This window comes from Gossypium raimondii, chromosome 6 (genome assembly GCF_025698545.1).
Source record: "Gossypium raimondii isolate GPD5lz chromosome 6, ASM2569854v1, whole genome shotgun sequence".
Classification (NCBI taxonomy): domain Eukaryota; kingdom Viridiplantae; phylum Streptophyta; class Magnoliopsida; order Malvales; family Malvaceae; genus Gossypium; species Gossypium raimondii.
In genome coordinates this window covers 25,656,028-25,677,680 of record NC_068570.1, presented here as the reverse complement: position 1 = coordinate 25,677,680, position 21,653 = coordinate 25,656,028, and the positions used below count along the sequence as shown (strand labels likewise).

At 33.6% G+C, this 21,653-nt stretch overlaps 1 protein-coding gene across 1 annotated transcript; it reads right to left on the bottom strand.

Annotated features, from left to right (window-relative positions):
* Positions 1-9,170: 9,170 nt before the first annotated feature.
* LOC105773007 (L-arabinokinase) lies at positions 9,171-21,124 on the bottom strand. The gene is made up of 29 exons (XM_012594562.2): positions 20,754-21,124; positions 20,564-20,671; positions 20,350-20,418; positions 20,039-20,122; positions 19,804-19,880; positions 19,565-19,631; positions 18,969-19,026; positions 18,816-18,883; positions 18,654-18,716; positions 17,953-18,006; positions 17,750-17,852; positions 17,558-17,667; positions 17,305-17,424; positions 16,405-16,461; positions 15,565-15,737; positions 15,313-15,481; positions 14,906-14,989; positions 14,567-14,692; positions 14,218-14,348; positions 14,060-14,141; positions 13,507-13,594; positions 12,939-12,982; positions 12,756-12,851; positions 12,591-12,667; positions 11,306-11,506; positions 10,961-11,126; positions 10,351-10,422; positions 9,546-9,749; positions 9,171-9,439 (listed from the first exon to the last, which is right to left on the bottom strand). Exons 1-29 carry the CDS (start codon positions 20,856-20,858, stop codon positions 9,320-9,322), a joined length of 2,976 nt encoding a protein of 991 aa, XP_012450016.1. The 5' UTR covers positions 20,859-21,124; the 3' UTR covers positions 9,171-9,319.
* Between the last annotated feature and the right edge of the window lie 529 nt (positions 21,125-21,653).

Here is a 21,653-nt window from a genome sequence, read left to right as displayed (position 1 = left end):
GTGTTTGGATTCAAACGCAGCTGTAGCGGTGAGGTGAAAATAGAAAATGACTTTGAAGGACATTAGATTAAAAATGATATATAATAGAAGTTTTTAAAATTATTTAACAATTACAAAATTAATAAATGATTAAAATTATTACAATTATATTTATTTGTAATAATAAATAATTAAAATGAATTAAAACTAGAGAAAATTCAAAATTTACTTTATTTAATATTTCAAAATTAATCATATATTTAATTATAGGGCTCAATTCATTATTGAAAGATTATTGAAATTATTGAGCCTTTAGAAAATAAAACGTTATTGAAAGATCAAATAATAAAGCAACTCTAGAATAAGAGTCATTTGTTTGTTTGATAAAAATGTTTTCCGAAAATCATTTACTTTTTGGAAAATGATTTACTTTTCGGAAAATGATTTATTGAAAATATTTCGGTGTTTGGATGAATCATGTAAAATATTTTCATTGTTTGGCGATTTCTTGAAAATATTTTCCGAAAAAGTTGTTTTACATATATTAATAAATTTATATACATATTAATAAATTTTTATATTTTAAATTTTTTCATATATTGCAATGATTTATTTATAAATAAATATATGGCATCAGACTGTTATACTGCTGAACTTTGGTACGAAAGAATCTAATAGAAGACTCTGAGGAAGTGTAGCTACTAGCTAATAGTAATATCTACACATTTCTAATGGCATTGCTTCACATATTTCTGAGAAAGCACCAATTTATGAATTCTGACAAATAGATCTATAATGCCAAATACGTGAAGAGAAAAAAAGCATGTATAAATAAGTTTGACATAAGTACAGAACTATTAATTCTTCTTTCAAATCTCTTTAATGAAATATTTACAATACCCTTTTTTCTCAATGTCTGTGCGTCTTAATGCATGTTATTTCAAATGTTTGTCATCAGTAACTCAATGCAAGACATTGCTAGCACCAAATAACTTTAAAACTAAAACCAACCGTTGGCTGGTAACTAAAATAGCCTATGGCCACCATGTACAACGTGCAATGTCGAGCCTTGAGCTGGTCATCAATGCTAAAGGGAAGAGTTGAAAATCACATCTATTGGGGTTTTGACAGTAGAGGAAGAAAACAGAAGCAAGTAACCCGGATGATGTAAAGATTAACTTCATTACTTGAATAAGCAATATGCCATATACATAAGTAGTCCGGATTACATGTGTTGGTTTTTTTAGCAAAAAACTAAGGAGAAAAAGAAAAACAAAGAAGTTTGAACAAGAAGAAAACTGAATTTGATTTCCAAAAATCAGATCTTTTTTATTGACTTGAGAAGCATTTATGTTACAATGAAATATGGCAGTTAACTAATGTATAACTGCTCCCACTAATACATGACTAAAGCCTAGATAGAATTACAAACAAAATGTAGCTGACATACCAGCTATAACATCAAACATAAATCAACAACTACTACTAACTTTAAGTATAAATTACATGGCAGCTAAATCAAGTTACAAATGAAAAAAATAAACAAAATGCTGCTGCTTATCTGGTTCAGCTTGGATGCTAGTCTGCATGCTGGTTTGCTGCTAGTTTCCTGTTGCATTGCAGGCCAAAGTTCAACAACATCCTATACTTTGCTTACTAAGTAGTGCATATTCCTTTTAGTGCATTAAGGGGAATTATGATTATGGTATGTTAGACATCAGAAGAACCTATATATTCTTAAAAAGTAAAGATATGAAAAACCAGAGTGTTGAAATGACTATTCAATGTCATTGAAAATAATATATGGGTGTCCAAAATTCAGATTCAAGGGCATAAGCAAAGCAAATAACAAAGACAATGTCACCACAGAAACTGTAAACTAAATGAAATATCATGCAAGGCTGATCCAGAGATAAGAAATAAAATCTTTATTTGAAGTTCAAGGTCTTTGAAATGAACATACCCAAGCAAGCAACAAGGTATCTTCCAAAGCAATACATTGCAAATGATTCATAGCAATCATGTAGTATCGAACAATCAACACCAACTGATGGATGCACCAATGATACAAACTGTTAAAATAATCCAGGTTAGTAAGATTGAAAATAACATATAATTACACCAGATGCATGGTGCAAAATTAACATGTTGCATGCCGTGCCAAAACTATACTCAAAACTTAAATAGTAACCTAAGTTGAATATAGGTCAAATTTTTTGTAACATAAATAGGCTACTGCTAGTTTTTACTAATTCCTAGCACATAAGTTTCTGAACAGCTCAGTTTAACAAGAAGGTTTAACAGTGTTACTCAATTGGACTAATTTCTTAGTGTTCATAAAATATGAGGACCATTCGACAAATCGGAGGACTAACTTCGAGATCTTTGTAAAATAAAGGGACAAATTTCATAATTAGACCTAAAAAGCAAACTTGAAAGAAGAAATTTCAACTGTGAATTCTCCAATTGCCTCTCCAATTTTAGCTCATTTGACCTTAATCAAGTGCCTACTGAAAGGATATTTAAAACATTTTAATCTAGAGAAGACAAAAGTAATTTCACTCCAAAGTGTCAATGACTTTATACGTAAATTTATTCAATGGAATAAAGTAAGAAACTCCAAATGCTAATAATATCATATAAAACAAGCAAATAACAGGATCAAATCAAATATAAAAAAGCACTAGAGAGCCACTTAAGTTAAACGGCACTTAAAAACTTTGCGACTCTACTATACGTCCAAGAAACACTCTTCACGTGGTATATATTACAACCATGCATATACTGAACATGGCGACTTCTCGATCTTTCAACATTATTATCAAGAGTGATATATGTTCGTAATGAATAGAATGAAATTGGAGAAGGAATAAAACCTTTACCCATTAAAACTTTGTTACCTTCTCTTCCAAACCAATGACTTGAAGCCAATATTTTAGCAATTTCATTAGTCGCATTACATTCCATCGTGCATTTGCATATTCCATTTTAAAAGACTCGAGCTTTGCTCGCAATACCAAACACCGGACATAGCAAGAAAAAAAAAAGGTATACGCTGAAATAGAATGTTGTTGACATTTTAAAAAGTATTTGTAACAAGCTCCCTAACAATTTGAACATCACCAGACAAAGAACACAAGAGAATAAAATGCAGATCAGTATACATACAGCATAGCATTTTAAAATACAGCATAAAACTAAATTCATCCTGTGCACCATCATTTGCAACAAAAGAAAACCATTCAAAACAAAGACTTATTGATCAGAATATTGAAGAGTAATAAAAGAAGTCACAGGAGTCTAACAACAAAAATTCCCATTCAAGCATCTTTAGAAGCAAAAGTTTGCAGCATTGATCATAAAACATTTAGCTAGTGAATTCACTCAGACGTGCATTTCATTATATCGCCAAAGGACCAACTATCACCTAACGATCCATAAAATGGAGCAACAATAAACAACAATTTCAAGCATTGTAAAAATTTTTAAGTTATAATGATTTTAGCCTTACATTTAGAGACTCTTATTTTAATCAAACAATATAGAAGAAATTAATGCAAAACACTAGGAGTGTCACGATCTGAATTACATAAAATATGTATCTATAAGATTCAAATGCTTCCATTCAACTAATACAAATAAACTCACCGATTCTACAGAATAGTAAGGAACCATAAGAACAACTCCGATCAAGAACTTTTGCTCCTGTCAATCCAAGAACACAGAATTTAAAAAAATGCAAAACCAAATAAGGAAGAAAATGAAAATTTCAATTAGAAAAAAAGAGAAACACAAAAACTTACCTCAGGATTCTTGTATGAAGAAAGGTGCTCGAAAATAAGAAACAATGAAAGGAAAATTGTTATGACTGAAAAAACTCCAGCAACAAAAGTCGCCCAAATAGGAGGCGAATAGCCCAATAGATAATCTGTAATCTTCATTGGCTACTACACTTTCTCTCAATTTGATGACGATCAGCATAATTCTTTAAAATAAAAATGTTAGAAATCAAAGAACGACCATCGCCTTAAGCCAAGACCCAACGAAGAATTCATGGTAGATTTTCCTGAGAAAGAGAGAAAGAGAGGAAACAAAACAGAATATGCTGGGAAGAGAAGATGAAGAATGAAAGAAGAAAAAGGAATGAAGAACGGAAGAAGGAGAAGGAGCTTTAACTGGATGAAGGAGGAACCGGAAGAGGTCCTTGACCAAACTAATTTACAACCCAAGGGGAAGGGGAAAGGGAAGAAGAAGGGTAACCAAACATCATAAAAGCCTGAAGCATGCAACTGAAGAATATATGGGTAAAAGAGGAAAAGAAAAAGCAACTGAAGTTGCTAAAATTTTACTGGACCAAAAGGCTCCAGTCTAGAATTAAGCCTCCGGTGAGATGAAATGCATTTTCAACATACTGAATAATGCTTTCCAAACAGCCTTGTGTTTACTAACATTTCAGTTGCAATTTTTTTTAGCCTAAAAAAGCCAACGCACTGAGATCCAGTTGCATCCAAAGGAAGTCTAAGTCTTATTGGTGTACTTTGTATTGCCTTTGTGGCGAATTCTGAAATGCCTATATAGCATATTCAAGGACACTTATGTAGCAGAATTTGGTTATCTGCCTTTGTGGTAAAATCTGAGTAAGTTCTAAGATATCTTCGATAGATAATTCTATGATAAGGATCTGATACATCTAAAGTTAACTTGGTTTGGTTAGTCTTGTGATGAAATTGAGTGAGTCTTAAGGGACGTTTCCTGAAAGAAAGTATGTATCTATATTTCTAAAGAGGGAATCCGTCATAGTAGTCTGCCAGTATAGGATATGGGCGTACTCATAGTTGTGAAAGGTATAAGTGTTCATTGGACTGAGTTCGTTTACACTATGTGGGGTTGAAATCTGAGTTATCTAGTATCCGTCATATCTAAATTGTATCATGTCTCGTTTTGGGGTTATTTGGAATCTGAGTCATTTGTTAATTTGGGCATTTTTGTGACTTTTGAATTCTTCTGAATGATCTAGAATGTTTCATCAGTAGTATGAGTTTGTTTTGGGTTTGAATTAGGATATGATCTGATTGGTAGTCGGATAGTTATCAACTCAGCATGGGAATCAACCAAATGTAAGATCAGTTAGCAGGTATCTGTCGAGGAATAATATCTATGAACAACCATTCTGGGGAAAGATGTTAAATATTTATTTGAAGAGGAAATTTGTTTGAAAGAGGGTTTTGTATAGATACTCTTTTGATAAGCACCTTCATTGTTCCAATAGAAAAGAGTATATATATATATCATTTGGTAAGATCTAGAGTCAGCTAAGGAGTGGAATGAGAGTTGATACGTAAAGTATGATAGTTGGCATTTAAGTATATATCCGTATTATCAATGTATCCGCCAAAGATAGAGTGGTAATCCAAAATCTTCAGGATGATGAATTCAACTAGAAAGGCTCCAAGGTATTTTGTGTTAACCTCACTAAGTTCGCGTAAACTTATAAGTGTTTTGTTCATATTTCAGGTGTTGCTGTAAGAATAAGTTCGCCAGGAAAGACCAATCCAAGAATGCGCCATGGAAACGGCGAGTTGGGTTATTATGCGTACAAAGGACATTCTAGAAATATGACGTATAGTACATTACGCCAAGAAAAGTTTGTCTTTAACGAACTTGTGTGTTGTAATGTATTAAAAAAAATGTTCTTCAAATTCTGATGTATTCTTGATTGTTTTTCCTTATTTCTTTTGTTCAGAAACCTTTATTAAAATAATATGAAGTATGTTGAAAAAGGATTATGCGCAGATAGTTTAGAAATTTTGCTAAGTGTTTGTAAGATGTAACATCCAAATCTTAATCAGGTAGAAGTTGTTACAAAGGTCGTGATCGTCAATCAGTGGACCGTGAGATTCATAAAATCTCGAAAGTAGAAGGTCGTGATAGTAATTCAGCAGACCATGAGAATCGTAAAATCTCGAAAGTAGAAGTTCATGATTGTAAATCAGCAAACTGTGAAATTCGTAAAATCTCGAAAGTGGAAGGTCATGATCATAAATCAGCGGACCATAAGATTCGTAAAATCTCGAAAGTAGAAGGTGGTGATCGTAAATCAACGGACTATGAAATTCGTAAAATCTCAAAAGCTGAATGTCATGATCGTAAATCAACGAACTGCGAGATTCGTAAAATCTCGAAAGTAGAAAGTCATGATCATAAATTAGCAAATCGTGAGATTCATAAAATCTTGAAAGTAGAACCGTTTATTAATGCCCAATACAATGACCAGGTCTAATAAACGTCAATAACAATAAAGCCTTACATAATTAAGAAAGGTCCACATGCTTTTGGTTTCAAAAGAGAGATATTGCCAAACAAATGAATTTTTAGGTCGAGACAACATTTGCCGATATGTTGATAAACCTCCATCATTGGCCGGAATTAAATAATGAATTAATAGATAACTATGAACCACTGACAGGAATAGACAAACTCTTCCAAGCATAAGCTATAATTTAAGCTAAGTTAGAAAATGGTCTAAAATTGTTCAAATGCCCATGTCAAATATACCAAACTTCTTGTAGAGAGAAAAATGATAAAACATGGCAAAGTAACATAGACGATAATGCTAAAATAAGAATCATTAAGTCACTTTTCTTCTCCCAGTCAAAAGCAAAGTGTAATAATTTGTGAAGTGCTTATTAAAGCATCGAGTACATGAAAATGAAAGTTATAAAAGATTCCAATTTAAAAATATTAACTAATAATTAATCGGTATATTTCATCACTATAAATTTAACTATCAGAGTAGCCATTAGGACACCAACCAATGGCGTAAAAACATGAAAGTAATCACATTTAAATAAACTAACAAAAGTTCTAAAATTTAAAAATGATTCAAGTATATCTCTTATAAAATGAGCTGTTCTTACCTAAGAATTTGTTGACCAATAAAATAAGAAAATTAATAAAACCAAGAAATAGAAAATAAATATTAATGAATTGAAAAAACTGAAATTATGCTTCTAAAAATATTAAAAGAGTAAAATTAAGAAAATCAAAATTCAAGCTAAGTAAGTTTTATCTTTGCAAATAAGATATGAAATAATATAGCTTTTCAGTTGAAGTAGGCATAAACACAAGCAAACAAATATTGAGAATTTGAGAACAATTCTATTTTTGCAAATCCAAACAACACACCATGCAAAAGTTATTTACTATAAAACACTTTTCTATTACCAAAAAGTAAGTTAATGTAGCAATTTTTGAAAAAAAGGTCGGGGAAAATCGACAAGGATGAAATTCTTAATTAGGTGACAAAAAACAGACCAGACGTCAAAATTATCAACAGATAAAATCCAAACAAACATGTAAGAGTACAAACAAATGGTCAGATGTAGCAGGCTACCAAACTAAAAATGGTCAGATGTAGTTGGTTTATACAACTTTGTGCTAGATATGATAATAGTTTAGTTTGTGCAATGGAGATAATTGAATTTTTTTTTTCAACAAATAGAATCCAATTCTTAATGTAACCAACAGATGCATTCATGGCCTTAACCTCTAGAAATTAATAAGCAATTCATATTTCAATTATTAGCAAACAACATAGGAGTCTAGAGTAATGACAATACGATGCAACTAATTTCAAGGTTCAGCGATAAGCAACAAACCAATTATGCACAATTACACATCTCCAACAACAATCCTCTTGGATTTATTCAACGAGCCTTATAAAGCCTGATATTTTGACAATTTGTTGATAGCTCATGCAAATTAACTGTTCACTACATATGCTACACCAAACATCATCTTTGGAATTATTGATTATAAAGGATTTTTTTTTATTATGTATTGCTTGCTCATTTCCTCACGCATACATCTATGTACTCTTTCATCTCAATACATAAGTGTTCTCAGTTTCGAAATTCTCTGATTTCTACACCATTGATCCTATTTCAAGGTTTTATGATCACAAAGGTACATGCAGTTGATCTTTACAATTGTAGAAATCCAATTGCATCAATCATTTTAACTCTTTAATGCAATTATTAACACAAACATGTCCATATAATTCCTACTGCTACTATTAGTTCTACACCAATAACTCTCATCCTACCTCTGCACTACAAGATGACTAATATCATCCATAGTTAAAGTTGAATGCAAAGCTCAGAATTTATCATGCAAGCGGCAATTGTAGTTAAGCTGTAAAACTAACACTTATGGACAGTAAAGAAGGGATAATTATACTAAAAATTTGCTATGTGAAATTTTTTACAAATTAGAACATTCCTATAATATCACTGCAGCTTCAGTTCCAAAGTTATGTTTCTACCACTGGAGAAGTTCAAGATGGACGACCTAAAAAGCTATCTACTACTCAATCATCTGCGCATTATCACCGGTATGTTCGTATGATACGGATCTCGGGAATTGAGCTCATTATGTTGGGCTTCAAGACGGCTGAGATTGTGGGTTTTTTTGGCGGAGGTCGAGCTGAAGCTCGTGGATGTGCTGGATATAGTATTGCTGGAGCCCTTCCCCTTGCTTGGCGCCGCTCTTGGCGGTGCATGTCTCTTTAGTTGATGCCGCTCGCTTCCTTTCGATATCTACCATCACCATGGAGTATTGTTGCTTCTCAACTATTGCTTTTGCACCAAAGCTGGAAAACCCAAAGAGCTTGCCGGTATTGGAGAAAATGATGACAACAACCTCAGCATCACAGAGAATGGCGAACTCTTTCGATGGGTTCAATCCATGCTCACCGCACCATATTTGAATATCAAATTTAGTTGGTCAGTTTCCCCCTTTAAGAGCTCAAAGGAAAAGGGTTTTTTTATGAAGATGGAAAATACAAAGTTTTTGAGAGAGCAAATCCCCCCCTTCGGGTCCTTAGAAGTGTATGTAAAGAAACTTTCTTCCTGATTGGATCAGATTTCGAGATTTCGAGTCACTAGAGCGAGTCCAATTTCAAGTCGAGTTATGATATATTTTATAATAATTCTATAAGATAAAAGTATTTTCCATCTTCCTCAAATTGCCTTAGAAAAGACAGCCGACAGCCGCCCAGGACAACCCTTTTGTTTATTTATAGCAACGATAACCTGGTTTTGAGTTAGTTTATTATACAAATCACAAATTTATTATAAACCAATTCGAATCGTTTTATAACACCGAGGGAACTGCTCATGCAATGGATAAAATAAACGAAGAGAATAAATTCAATTGATGGTAAATATTAACTTTAAATAAATATCCAGAGATTGTTGCTTAATTTATTTTTAAGATACATCTAACCAAATAGCTGAGTCTATTTGAAATTAAATAAATGGAAGCTTTGGAAGGCAGCAGTTTAAGATTTGGGAGCGATGCTACGTCGAATTTTTAAATATCCAAACTTGCCAACACCAGGGGATGAACCTTCAAAAATGAAGGGCAAATATCCTGTTGCTTTTTTGTACCTTTGCTGAATCTGGAAATATAGTAATCGGATTTGTTAGATGCCTTCCTTTTAACACTAATAATTAATATACCATATATGAACGTCTAGCTAGCTATATGTTTTCACTTCAACTCACCTCTAGAATGTGTTGGCTGCTTCGGAGACAATTTCTTCCAACTACGCAAACTGTTCCACCAGAGCCGCCACCAGTAATTTTAGCTCCATATAGAGTTCCATCATCAACTCTAGAGGCTTTACCATGCTGCATCTCCTGCACCAACTGTACCAGTCTATCTGTCCCATCAGAACCGAGCCCACATGCACTATAGCTGTAGTGGCACTGCAAAAGTGGTTTGCAACTACATTTCAATCTCTTCTTTCTTTTCACAGAAACATCATTACTGCATTGTTTCATTTAGTCTATAGTGCTACCATTATCATAAAACCAAAATAAAGAAAAACATCACCAAATGTGTTTACCAAAGATGAATACTCTAAATCAGGATATATTTTGATAGGACTACTATCTCTTGATATTATATAGGTTATCTATGGTTCAGCTCCTTTCTTCTTGTTTTCTTGAGAGAGTTGCGTTTGATAAATTTGTACTCTTGATATTAGTTATTCATAGAGTTGAAGCACTAGTCTCTCAATAACTAATATGAATTCAACTGTAATTAAAACATATTGTATCCATTAAACAAAAAATATTTTCTCTTTTGTTTCCTTTTCATTAAAAAGACAATCTAACAGACCCCAACATTTGGCCCATTGGCCAAGGTTGTTCACCCAATACCTATGTCATGGGATTGAATTGCCTGCTAGTGATGTGTGTGACATTGATTTGATCCTACCAATGGAGCTTGAATTGTACCCAGAAGAAAATCTAACTAACCTATCAATTACATAGACAAACCTATAAAAAGAACTTTAGCATGTACCTGATACAACAGCTCTCCAAGTGCCGTAAGTTGCTCATTTGAACTCGCAGATGTCAGCAGTGCCTTAAATGCCTACACATAAATTCACAAAAATAAATAGAAAAAATGTTACCAAGGAAATTCAGCAAATAATTACCAAGGGAAACATACATGTCTACATGTGTCTTGTAATTTGGAGGCCCAAGAATAAGAACATTAATGGATAAAAATTAACTATTGGTAATCAACAACTAGATTAAAAGCTCAGCCACCTTCGAGTACTCCAGGATTGATTTTCAGTAAGAGCAGAATATGCATGTAAAGAGTGGAGGAGGAAATAGAAAGGTTTGAAGAAAACTTACAACAGAAAATTTAAACAGAACCCTGAAGATGTTGTAATATTAACAAAATGGAAATACGACAATATCAACTTAAGCAAGAGTAAGACCAATGCATCAAAAATATTCATAGTGAAGGACACATATTTTACAGTTGGAAGAAAATAAACATGACTAAGAGTGATTAGAAAATTTTATCTTGCAAAGACACAGTAATTCAACCAATATAAATCAAAATTCAAATGGAAAGCAAATCGATTGTAATCCAATAAGCCGCCAAATCAAAAACCTACCTTGACCCTAAAATTTTCATATACAGGATGCTTAGCAGCAGCTGTTACACTATATGTTCGTTTCTTATCGATTACTGTAACTGTATCACCATGATCAACATATTTCTCCAAAAACACCTCACCAAGCATTGATTGAGGAAGTAGATTGGCATAAAGAGCTTCGTATCTGTAGCACAAGACCAAATGAAAAGGAAGAACTTACCAGTAAAAGAAACACAGATCTTCAGAGATCATACTAACAGTTACAGTAATCAAAAAAAAAAAAGGGCTGTCAACTCTTGAGTTAATTAGGCTAAGTAAAATCTAGAAAAGATGAAAGGAGAAAGCCTCAAAAAAGACAGTTACCTGTGAGGTGACAAGTTGCATAAATAATCTAATGAAGCTTCGGCTTCAAGTAATTCTAGTCCATCATTGTCCACTTCATCAGGGGATGCCCCATTAGCAGTAGACATTGATTGAGACAACCTAGTTGATGCTGTAGCTTTTATAATCTTTCGACCCATAAAGGCTCCTATTCGAACAGATCCATAGTCTGCACCTCCAACACTGCATATTTGAAAAAAAAAAAGATATTAAGGAATGGGAATTTCTGTAACAAGGGAAAGGTCAATCCAAATAACGGAAGGTACTGGCAACTATAAATGCATTTGAGTAAGCAATGTTTCAAAGATCATGGATGACCATAAGGTATTCAATTTAAGCACGTTTTAGAGATATATATGGAAGGTAACAGACTTTAAATTATATTTCTTTTAGGGATAATATAATTTTTGACCCCTGAACTTGGCAACTAGGTCCACTTTAGTACTTGTAATTTTTTTTTGTTCACTTTGGTACCTAAACTTGGCAACTAGATCCATTTTTCTTCCTAAACTTAGATTCCGTCAAGATTTGATGCTGTGACAAGTGTTCTTAGAATAAGACTAGACTGGTCGGTCAGACCAATTGAACCAAGAACCAACCAGTATACTGATCTGAAAAAAGGGGTTGAACCAATTGAATAAAAAACTACTTGAAACCAATAAAAAATCGAAATTGGGATGAAAACCAATAGATTTTTTTTCAGAAATTGGGACAAACCAATAGTTGAACTAGTTTAATAATTATTTTTTAATTTTTATGAATTTTTAATTAATTATTTAATTATTATTTGTCTAACAGTTGAACCGATCAAACTGATTGATTCGAGAACTAGTGGTCTGACCAGTTCAACCATCGGTTCAGTTAATTGAACACTATATGTGACACACTCAGATTATATGTCATCACCTGAAAATTTATATAATTTTTTTTAATTTTCAAGTGATGATGTGGTATAATCTCAAACTGTCATGTCATTAAACTTTTATATTTTTCAAAGAATAAAATGAATCTAGTTGCCAAGTTCAGGTACCAAAATAGATAATAAAAAAAAAAGTATAGGTGCTAAAGTGGACCACTTGCCAAGTTCATGGACCAAAAATTATATTATCCCTTTATTTTAATATAGTCATTTCTGATTTTACAATAAAAAACTAATGAATGCAAGGAAGTTCAACTTAGCATAACTATCCCAGAAAACAAGCGTGCAACGTAAACAATGTTCATTGCTAGTACAGGCTAACCAGAATGATGATGATGGACCTAGTACCTGTGTCGTATTCCTGAATCGATTCCCCAAAATCGGATATGACTTGGAATTGTTACAAGACCAATTATCTCAGCAGGCTGCATAAGACAACCATTGATTTTGAATGTCACTTAAGCAAAAACACAACTTCAGCAACTATTATTCTGCAGAGGTAATGTCGCTTACCTGACAAACCATTGCAAGTAGTTTATTTGCCTCACCACATGCTGAAGTCATTTGGTCCATAACACCACATGGGGCTCCTACAATGTGATTCTCCACCTAATAAACAACCCAAAAGAATAAGCAAATCAACTAAATGCTTGAAACACGTCTGTCGAATGTAAGATGAAAATATTTATGTCATACCTTTTGGCAGAGTAAGGCAAGCTCTCTTGGACTAATGCTCAATCCTGCAAAGCAAGTATAAGATGGTCTAAATAAGTTACCGCTCAAAATAAAGACCAACTTTATCTGTCTACGAAAGGCCTAACCCTTGGAAAGCTGCATTGTATATGATCTAAACACGACAAAGATGATCATGGAAGTTCAACAGGAAAGCATCAAATGTTCAAAATACTTCACAAATTCAACTGAAAGCATGATCATCTCCTGGTGCATCAAAATGAAATCAAATGACCCAATTCAACAATCAGGCATTATGAGGCATTTCTACACCAAAATCTACTAATTAGTAGCCTTCTTCTCTTCAAAGATAATGCCTCCCAAATTATGTCTTCCAGCAGATGGTGGCATTCATAAATGATTAATCTATTTATCTCTATGTAGATTTAATCATGTCTAAAATACAAATTATCCATAAGAAATTACTGTTCTTTGAGTAAAATGAGAACAACCTTTGTCATGTATAGAAAAAAGAGGAAATGTAATAAATATCAAAGTAGTTTCATGTTGAAAATGAGAATTTTAGAAATACCATGAGCAGCTGCTATAGCTGACATGCTAGCAACTTCCACGGCGGCGGAAGACGACACTCCTTTACCCTCTGGGACTGCAGAAGAAACCTGTATGTAGCTGAAAAGTAATTATCTAGATACTAGCAGCAGCATATGTGACTACAACAGAGAAAAGTCAGAACTTATCAGATCAAGTGACTCGTAATATCAATTTCATACAAACACAGAGCCAATTCACACTTCATGAATAAACATACAAACTTTAGTAGCAAACTGCCTATGTAAACCACTATGATATATGATTAAACATGACATATAAGCAGCCCCATCAATAGTCGAATCAAAATCAGACCTACTATTAAGCTTACCCCCATGCAGTTCTTTTCCATTGAACTCAAAGTACAGAGTTATAAATCTCAAGTAAATTAAATTAAATGCTATAACTAAGAGGCCCTGTCAAATATAAATAGAAAATGGAGAATAAAAGAAAGAAAAGGTGCAAGTGGAAGCATAAGAAACGGAGGGTAGATACTATTCAACAACAGGATAAACAACAAAGAAATACCCTCTTACCAGCATGCTAATACTATCTTCAAAGCGTACACCTAATTCTTTCATCAAAACCAAAATTGTCCCAGCAACATATGCCGCCCACCTGATATATGATAAACATAATTAGCATCTAGCATATAGAGTAACAGAGGAAAAATCATGCATGGACAAGGACCCACTTTTGGGATGGATCTTGGGCAAAGTATTTGTTTGCCTTTTCATATGAAATTGGTTGCTCTCCTTCCATAAAGTCAGATAAATCCATGTCAAAAGTTGGGCCACGGTTGCTCAACTCTGAACCATATGATACCTGTCACAACAGTAGGAGCTTAGAATGTATTTCAGAATATGCAACAAAGTGGGTCATTTCTAACTAAAAATGCATGTATATTACTTTTCTAATAAGAGATTTGTTTGATTAGGATTTAAGAACATGAAGAATTACAGCACACATATTTGCTATCAATTTTGAAGGGAAAAAAAATTATGCAATCAACATTAGTAAGAACCAAATTAATGATATAATACAATTTGCAAAACAGGCATTGGTCCTTGTCCTTTAGCATTCTGCCGTGCAAGTGCATGTTTCCAGAGCCTGTGTTTACTTGGATGATTCCGTTGCACAGCTACATGGCAGGCTTCCCTTATAGGCATCTGTTAGAGTAGGCATGATTGGTTAAGAGGAGAAAGATTAGAATTAATTTCATTGAGATACATTGATAAATCAAGCTGAAAGTAATAAATTTTTTAATTTATTATGAGATTTGACTTGAAGAGAAGGAAAATGGGAAGAAAGAAAAGGAAAGAAACCAACTGAAATTCTACAGAACTATTCAGATAACAGAGCAACAGAAAGAAAAACCTAACCTGCAATACTAGGCTGCCTGAGTAATCAGCAATGCCTCCCATGACATCCAACCTTCCAGGTGCCCTTGTCACAAAGATGTCCTCCTGTACAAAAAATTAACCCAAAGCAATCAACTTATAAACAGGACTGAAGCCAGAAGCAGGACCCAGTTTCAAAATATCAGGATAGTAAAAAGGTTAATAAGCCTAATATATATTTATCAGCAGGCTTTTCACACTGAATGATTCAAAGTAAGAAGAGTGTTAACTGGTGTTATCCCACCTCTAGAACTCTTAGGTTTCCCTGTGGTCCTATATTCGAGTTGTGCCAATTTACGTATGGTCGATTGGTTTTTAGATTGGATCCTTGATGTTAATAGATTATTTTGAATCGCAAAAAAGAACAAATTTTGTTAGAATTAGCATACCTCCCAATTAAAAAGCCCAGCAGCAGCCTTACGCTCACGCATCTGACGCTTCTCATTATTCTTTTCTGAATCAGAAACATTATTAAGTTCTACCAAAGAATTTAGGAAACTCCTTGTATCTGAAAGACCTTGAAGATCCCCATGAAGAATTTCAAAGTCGTCAGTGCAACTAGAATAGAAAAGGAAATGTGTCAAAAACCGACATAATTGAATCCATCACTATCATCATTGATTAAGATAAATAAAACTCACAATTCTGTAATCGCGTTGCTCTCACTCATTTCAGAAGTTGGTGATCCGGTACCTAGACCAAGTTCGTTTTCAGCATTTGTGTACCATTCAGGGATACTGACATCTCTGCCTGGGACCCTTTGCAGTTGATACCCAAGAACTATAGCATCACGTAACCTTCTAACACCACTCAACTATATAAGGAAATATATGAATCAGATAGCAACCGAAGGAACTAAAAGTTGCTTGAATAAAATTTTAAATTATTGGTGTAGATGACTTTGCTGAGCAGCAATTTAAAACCTGTAAGAACTTATCCATCAGTGCATTTATCTATCTGCATTTCGTATTAAAATCACTAACCTATACCGTAACATGCAAATTTTCCATTAAAGACAACCTCATTCTAGAAGGACCGCTTATTGTCAAGATGATTTGATTTCTGCCTACTTTCTTAGCATTATATGCATAAGGGGCCACTTAAATCACCATAAAAGAAAAACCCTTCTGACATGCATGCATGATCTTGCAGTTGTCTCCTTTAAAACAATATGATGAAGAAAAACAACTCAACGGTAGGTAACAATTCCGAGTATTTGACAATTCCTCCAATCCAAAATATAAACATAAGAAAATCTTTCAACGAGTGCATCAAGCCAATACACCTCCTGATAGAACAAAAAAATTCTGTGATAGCACTACACAAACCATTGTTATAGACACTTATAGAAGAGCAGAACTTTGCTCCTTCCATGGCTAGGAATTTATGTAATACATCTCCAAGACATATAGGCAGGAAGTTTCTGTTTCGGGCTAAAACAAGATTCAGAGTTCAAGCAACACCATGAAAAAATCAGTTACCTTGTCTGAAGCATAATTTTTGCCAATAGCGGTCTCTTGCAAGATGTGAGCTGCCACCTAGATGTTTATCATGATATCAGCATGTTATCAATAAAAACTAATACATGTTGAGACTCTTAGAACATAAAACTGACAAGAAATGACATCAGATATTTATACAAACTAGACTCTTCATTGAGCACTACTAGAAATACCTCCAACCCACCTTTTAACAACCAACACAATTAAAATATTGAATAATGAATAAGAACTTCATATTTCCAAAAATACAATATATTTATAATTACGACAATTGGCATGTTTTTTTTTTTAAAAAGTGCAATGATGTCAAGGGTAAAAGGCTCACTCTAGGAACTAGAAGCCTTATAATGCCCAAGGGACAAGAAGTTAAGTGCAATACGTATATGTGCATATTTTTGTATGTGTCTGTAGATATGTACATATATGTGTGTATAAATATAATTATGACAATAAACCGTAAATATTGGTTCAGTTTATCTACAAAACATGAAAAACTTTTGTTTAACTTTGTTGGTCAATTTGACAAAAAGGGTGCGCCTACGTGTTCCAGGCATATGCCTTATCAAATGGGCCTGGCCTGAAGACGTTTGAGGCGCATGCCTTGACAACACCATGCTCGCCCATGATTGTTAAGGTACACATTCAAATTCTGGTGAAGCTTAATTTGGTTAAAATTTCACATCGCCATCTGATATGTCGACGTGAGTAGCACCCATCAATAATTGTTGTAACTAAAGAAGCATATATATATATGTATGTATATACATTTATATACATATGCACTGATCTTCTTGGTTGTAATAGCATAACACAAACCATTGAGATTCATACGCAAAAAGTTTATAAAATTAACAGAAACCGAGAAATGTTAAAATATACCTCACCACCATTAATTCCTCCCTCATAACATGGTTTCAAACTGATTGCACGTTCAAGATAGGGTTTCCAATGGCCAGTGAGTAAATCCCTTCTAATCATCTCAACACCACTTTGATAAAACTGTAAAGAAAATAATGACATCTTAACCAATCCTTGATTATTTAGTCTATATATTCAAATTTCTTAATAATAAATTAGGATATGAAAGAGAAGAGATGATTGAAACAAATAAAATAGATGAAAGGAAGGGAACCTCAAGCATATTTCTTAAGAAGGGTTCTTCATTGAAATAATCTCTTCGAACAAAGACAAAAGGTAATTTATATGCCAAGGCTTCACTAACAGTGCCGTACCCAATTTTTCCTGAAACAGTGGATATACTATTGAATATTACTTCTCTCACTCATCTAATGCAGTTTTGCATGTTGAAAAATCTCAAACTAACCAAGCATACAGTCAGATGCCGCTATAAGGTCAGGTGTATATGCATCTTTTGGAAGCTTCAAAAAATTAGGTGGAAGCTCCTGGGTATCAGAGGCACCGCAAACCTGTATAATAAAACAATATTCAAGATTGGCACATAATGCCAGACAGTAAGATTATGCTAGAGCAACCTCTAAGGAAAATTGGACGTGCTATAAAAGATACCAGGCACAGCCAACCAGAAGGTAAGTAATCTTCCTTCAACTTCCACCCTGCAGGCTGTAAATAAGCAAACTAAGTGATTAAGTGCACTTTAAAATGGATAAATATCTTAAAAGTCTAGGTACAATTGTGGAATTGTCTAACAGATTGACATAATAGTGCAAGTCCAATAACAATGTGGATATATATCTGGTAAATATTTTGTCAAATAAAACAAAAAGGAATGTGAAACTTCAGTGAAATAACCACCTGTCAATACATCACATTCACGATCACAAGCAATACATTAAAACATTTCACTTTTTACTCTAGTTTTAAGTTTTAACATGATAATGCAATCTCCGTTAACTGATGGTTAGGTTATTAGATGAACTCTCAAATTAGTATACTTGGCCAGCAAATAGCAAGTTAATATGTTCAGCTGTTAAACCATTTGCACAAATTATCAGTATCTGAACAGCCACCAACTACTTCAACAGTATATTTGGAAATAATCATTCACAAACAATACTCCATGTATATGGGATCTCAACAGCAAAGTTGCAACAAAATAATGATGAACAAATACCATAAGAATAAAAAGGAATTTAGTCCCAGTCCGAAGAGAAAAGGGAAAGCCCGTAGACATTTAAAACATACGATCCAAATAAAACTCAGAAAAATCCTTATGATCAAGGCAATCTTGAATGGTTTAGCTAATTTACCTGTCCACCAAAGTTGAGAATAACTAGCTTTACATCCTCACCAATTCTGAGTTCCTTTCTCACCTAGAGCCAACAGGATGAGGGAAACAGCAATATATTGAAAACATTGATCAAGAAGTAAATTAAACATTGTAAAAGATACAGATACTGCCTTGTTCTAACCTCCTTGCGAGATTTATGCAATCTCCTTACAACTAGAGGTACATCAATAACATCACGGAAAGCAGGCACTGTGAAAACAAATGACATTCAGATTAGACTTTAACAAATTTATAATCAATAATGAAAACATAGGAATGACATCTCTATGCATACTTGGACAGTATCCTGGGAGACGGATGAGAAACTCACAATGTGAATAATCCTCTGCTATCTGTATCAGAGATTAAAGAGACTAACAAAATTACAAACATTGGAATAACTGATACAGAAACTTACACTTGAATGTATTGCCTGGAAATAATGAGCCACAGAGTTTTCAAGATGTTATTGAACTCAAAGCCAACAACTGTACGCAAATATAGGACTCAAACAACATTTGGCATGCTTAAGCATGTGATATAGATTTTTTTTTAAACAATCTCATTGTAGGTTTTGACCATATCTGCTCTTTTTAACACAATGCCTAGAAGTACACATAGCCCCGCCCCAACTCATAAATAGGAGGATAATGCGCTTCAGAGCACTTAAACCCACATCCTCTTGCATTAGCAACAATGCCCAAGCCAATCAAGCTAAGACTCAATCGGCATTTGATATAGATTTCTCTACTAACAACCTTCACCAGGTATTAATCACTTAATAGGCATAAATTTGTGAAGAACTAAACCCTAAAAGTTCATTAGAAAAATGCCTACTAAGCAGCTAAGTACATCCATAGAATACATGAATCAATGGATTATAAATATTACCTGCCAAACTATTGAACGATGATGATATCCAGCAGCCATCACATACTCAGCATAAATGAAGTCCCAGCTGCAATCATAGATGGATATAGATCAAATAATTACAAATAAACTTTTGGCTTCTGGCAATTTCACAGGGTTCATAAAGGTACTGAAAACAGTATGGTATGAAGGGTTTGAGAACAGATTAAATTCTTATAAAGGTGCACTTCTTCCTTGAAACGGTCATGATAATAAATTACCTGAAGTTGGTAACACAGACTGAGCGAATTCCAGCTTCAGCAGCGGCTCGGCATGCAACTGGAACAACATCTGAAACCTGTTTTCATTCACAGCAAACTTCGTTTTAATTTGGAAGACATGTTAAATATGATACAATTCTATGCCTCTTTTCCTTTTATTTTTATTAAAAGGTTAAATCAAAGACTCAGTGTCCCAATTTGATTCAAACACTTGAAGGAAAACCAGAATACAAACCACTAAGTCAGCTTTGATGGAGTAGAGCCACTCTACTTCTGTTGCCAAAATAGAATCCCGAGGTCGGACAGCTGTTTCAGAATACTAATATATATAGAAATTAGAAAATATCCAACTAAAAAAGTACAAACAAGGGGGAGGAGGGGAAGGCAATAATAGCACGTAAATTTAAGTAGGTAGATACGGTAGAAACTTTTCAGATAATATGGAACTGAACTCAAGCTATAATATGGTTATGTTGGGAATATGACAACGTTGTAAAAATAAAATAAAACAATTAGAATTTATAACTACAAAAGGGCTTGAAATACCTTCTGCAGGGAGGCAAGACGATCCACGGTCAATGCATCTGCCTGAACTGCTCCACAGTCTAAAACTAGCTGATAATGTCATAAAGAGAAATATGGTTTTAGTAAAACAGATTCGACCATAATTTTGCAGCACAGATAAAGACAACTGTTGAAGTTCTTTAATCCCTAACACATTCACCACTATTATGTTTAATTAAATGAAAAAGGAGAGAACCTTGCGAAGGAAGAGGCGAGGGGACTGAATTTCAGAAGTGTAAACGAAGTCAGGTGCACCGGTAACAACGTGCACATCATGCCCCGCTGCAATCAGATTTCGAACAACCTATTACAATCAATGGGCAGAAATGATTATCGGATCTAAAGGTTTCGAGGGATTAGAAAGAATTAAGGACAAAAAGAAAAACCTCTACAACACGAGTGGCGTGGCCGAAGCCATGACCGGTGACATAATAGGCAAAGATGAGGTGATTGACGGATGCAGATTCTCCTCCATTCTCTTCGATCCTCATATCAACCACCACTTTTTTTTTTTTCGAATCACTTCCTTTGTTTTTTGATCAAAATTTCGAGGGAAGTTTGTTTCAATTGAATACGGAGAGGGGGGCCTAATACAAATATAATGACCAATTATTAATAATAGTAATAAATAAAAAGAATTTTTCTTTCCTTAATTAGTTAGATCAAATTTCTCAACTCCCAAGGGAAGTTTGTTTCAATTTAATAGTGAGAGTGATGCACACAAACATGTGAGACGGCTACACAGAGACAGAGTTGAGACGCAAACAAATTCAGAGACAAATAGACTACCGGATAAAGATGATGTCAATTATTAATAATAGTAATAAGAAAAGGGATAAAGATGATGTCAATTATTAATAATAGTAATAAGACAAGGTATAACTTTAAGTTTAGTCCCTAAATTTGACAACTTTTTTAATTGTCTTTGAATTTTTTTCACTCCATATTAGTTCAGGAATAACTATTCTCAAATAATTTTTTAAAGATCAAAATGTATTTTTACTATAATATTAAACTGTGATTTCATAAAATTTTGAAGTTATCATGTTGCGGAGGCAAGGTTCGTATGCGTGCCTTTCTTTATCTTCTATTCTTTTTAAGAATGTGCTACACTATAATCTAAATATTTTATAAAACATAATAATATTTTAGATGATGACGTACCATAATATTAGAATGTCATGTCACCATATATATCAAAATTAAAAATATATATCAAATTCCATATCAATAAATATTTGAAATTAAATTAAAAATTAGCAAATTTAAAGGTCCAAATGTTACTT

What these genes read in the sequence shown, in the direction of transcription:
- LOC105773007 (XM_012594562.2), bottom strand. Translation starts at nt 20,858, where the DNA reads ATGAGGATCGAAGAGAATGGAGGAGAATCTGCATCCGTCAATCACCTC. An exon ending in ACGCCACTCGTGTTGTAGAG is followed by an intron (nt 20,672 to 20,753) that starts GTTTTTCTTTTT and finishes TGATTGTAATAG; the next exon opens with GTTGTTCGAAATCTGATTGC. An exon ending in TTGGAGAGCTGTTGTATCAG is followed by an intron (nt 9,750 to 10,350) that starts GTACATGCTAAA and finishes CCACTTTTGCAG; the next exon opens with TGCCACTACAGCTATAGTGC.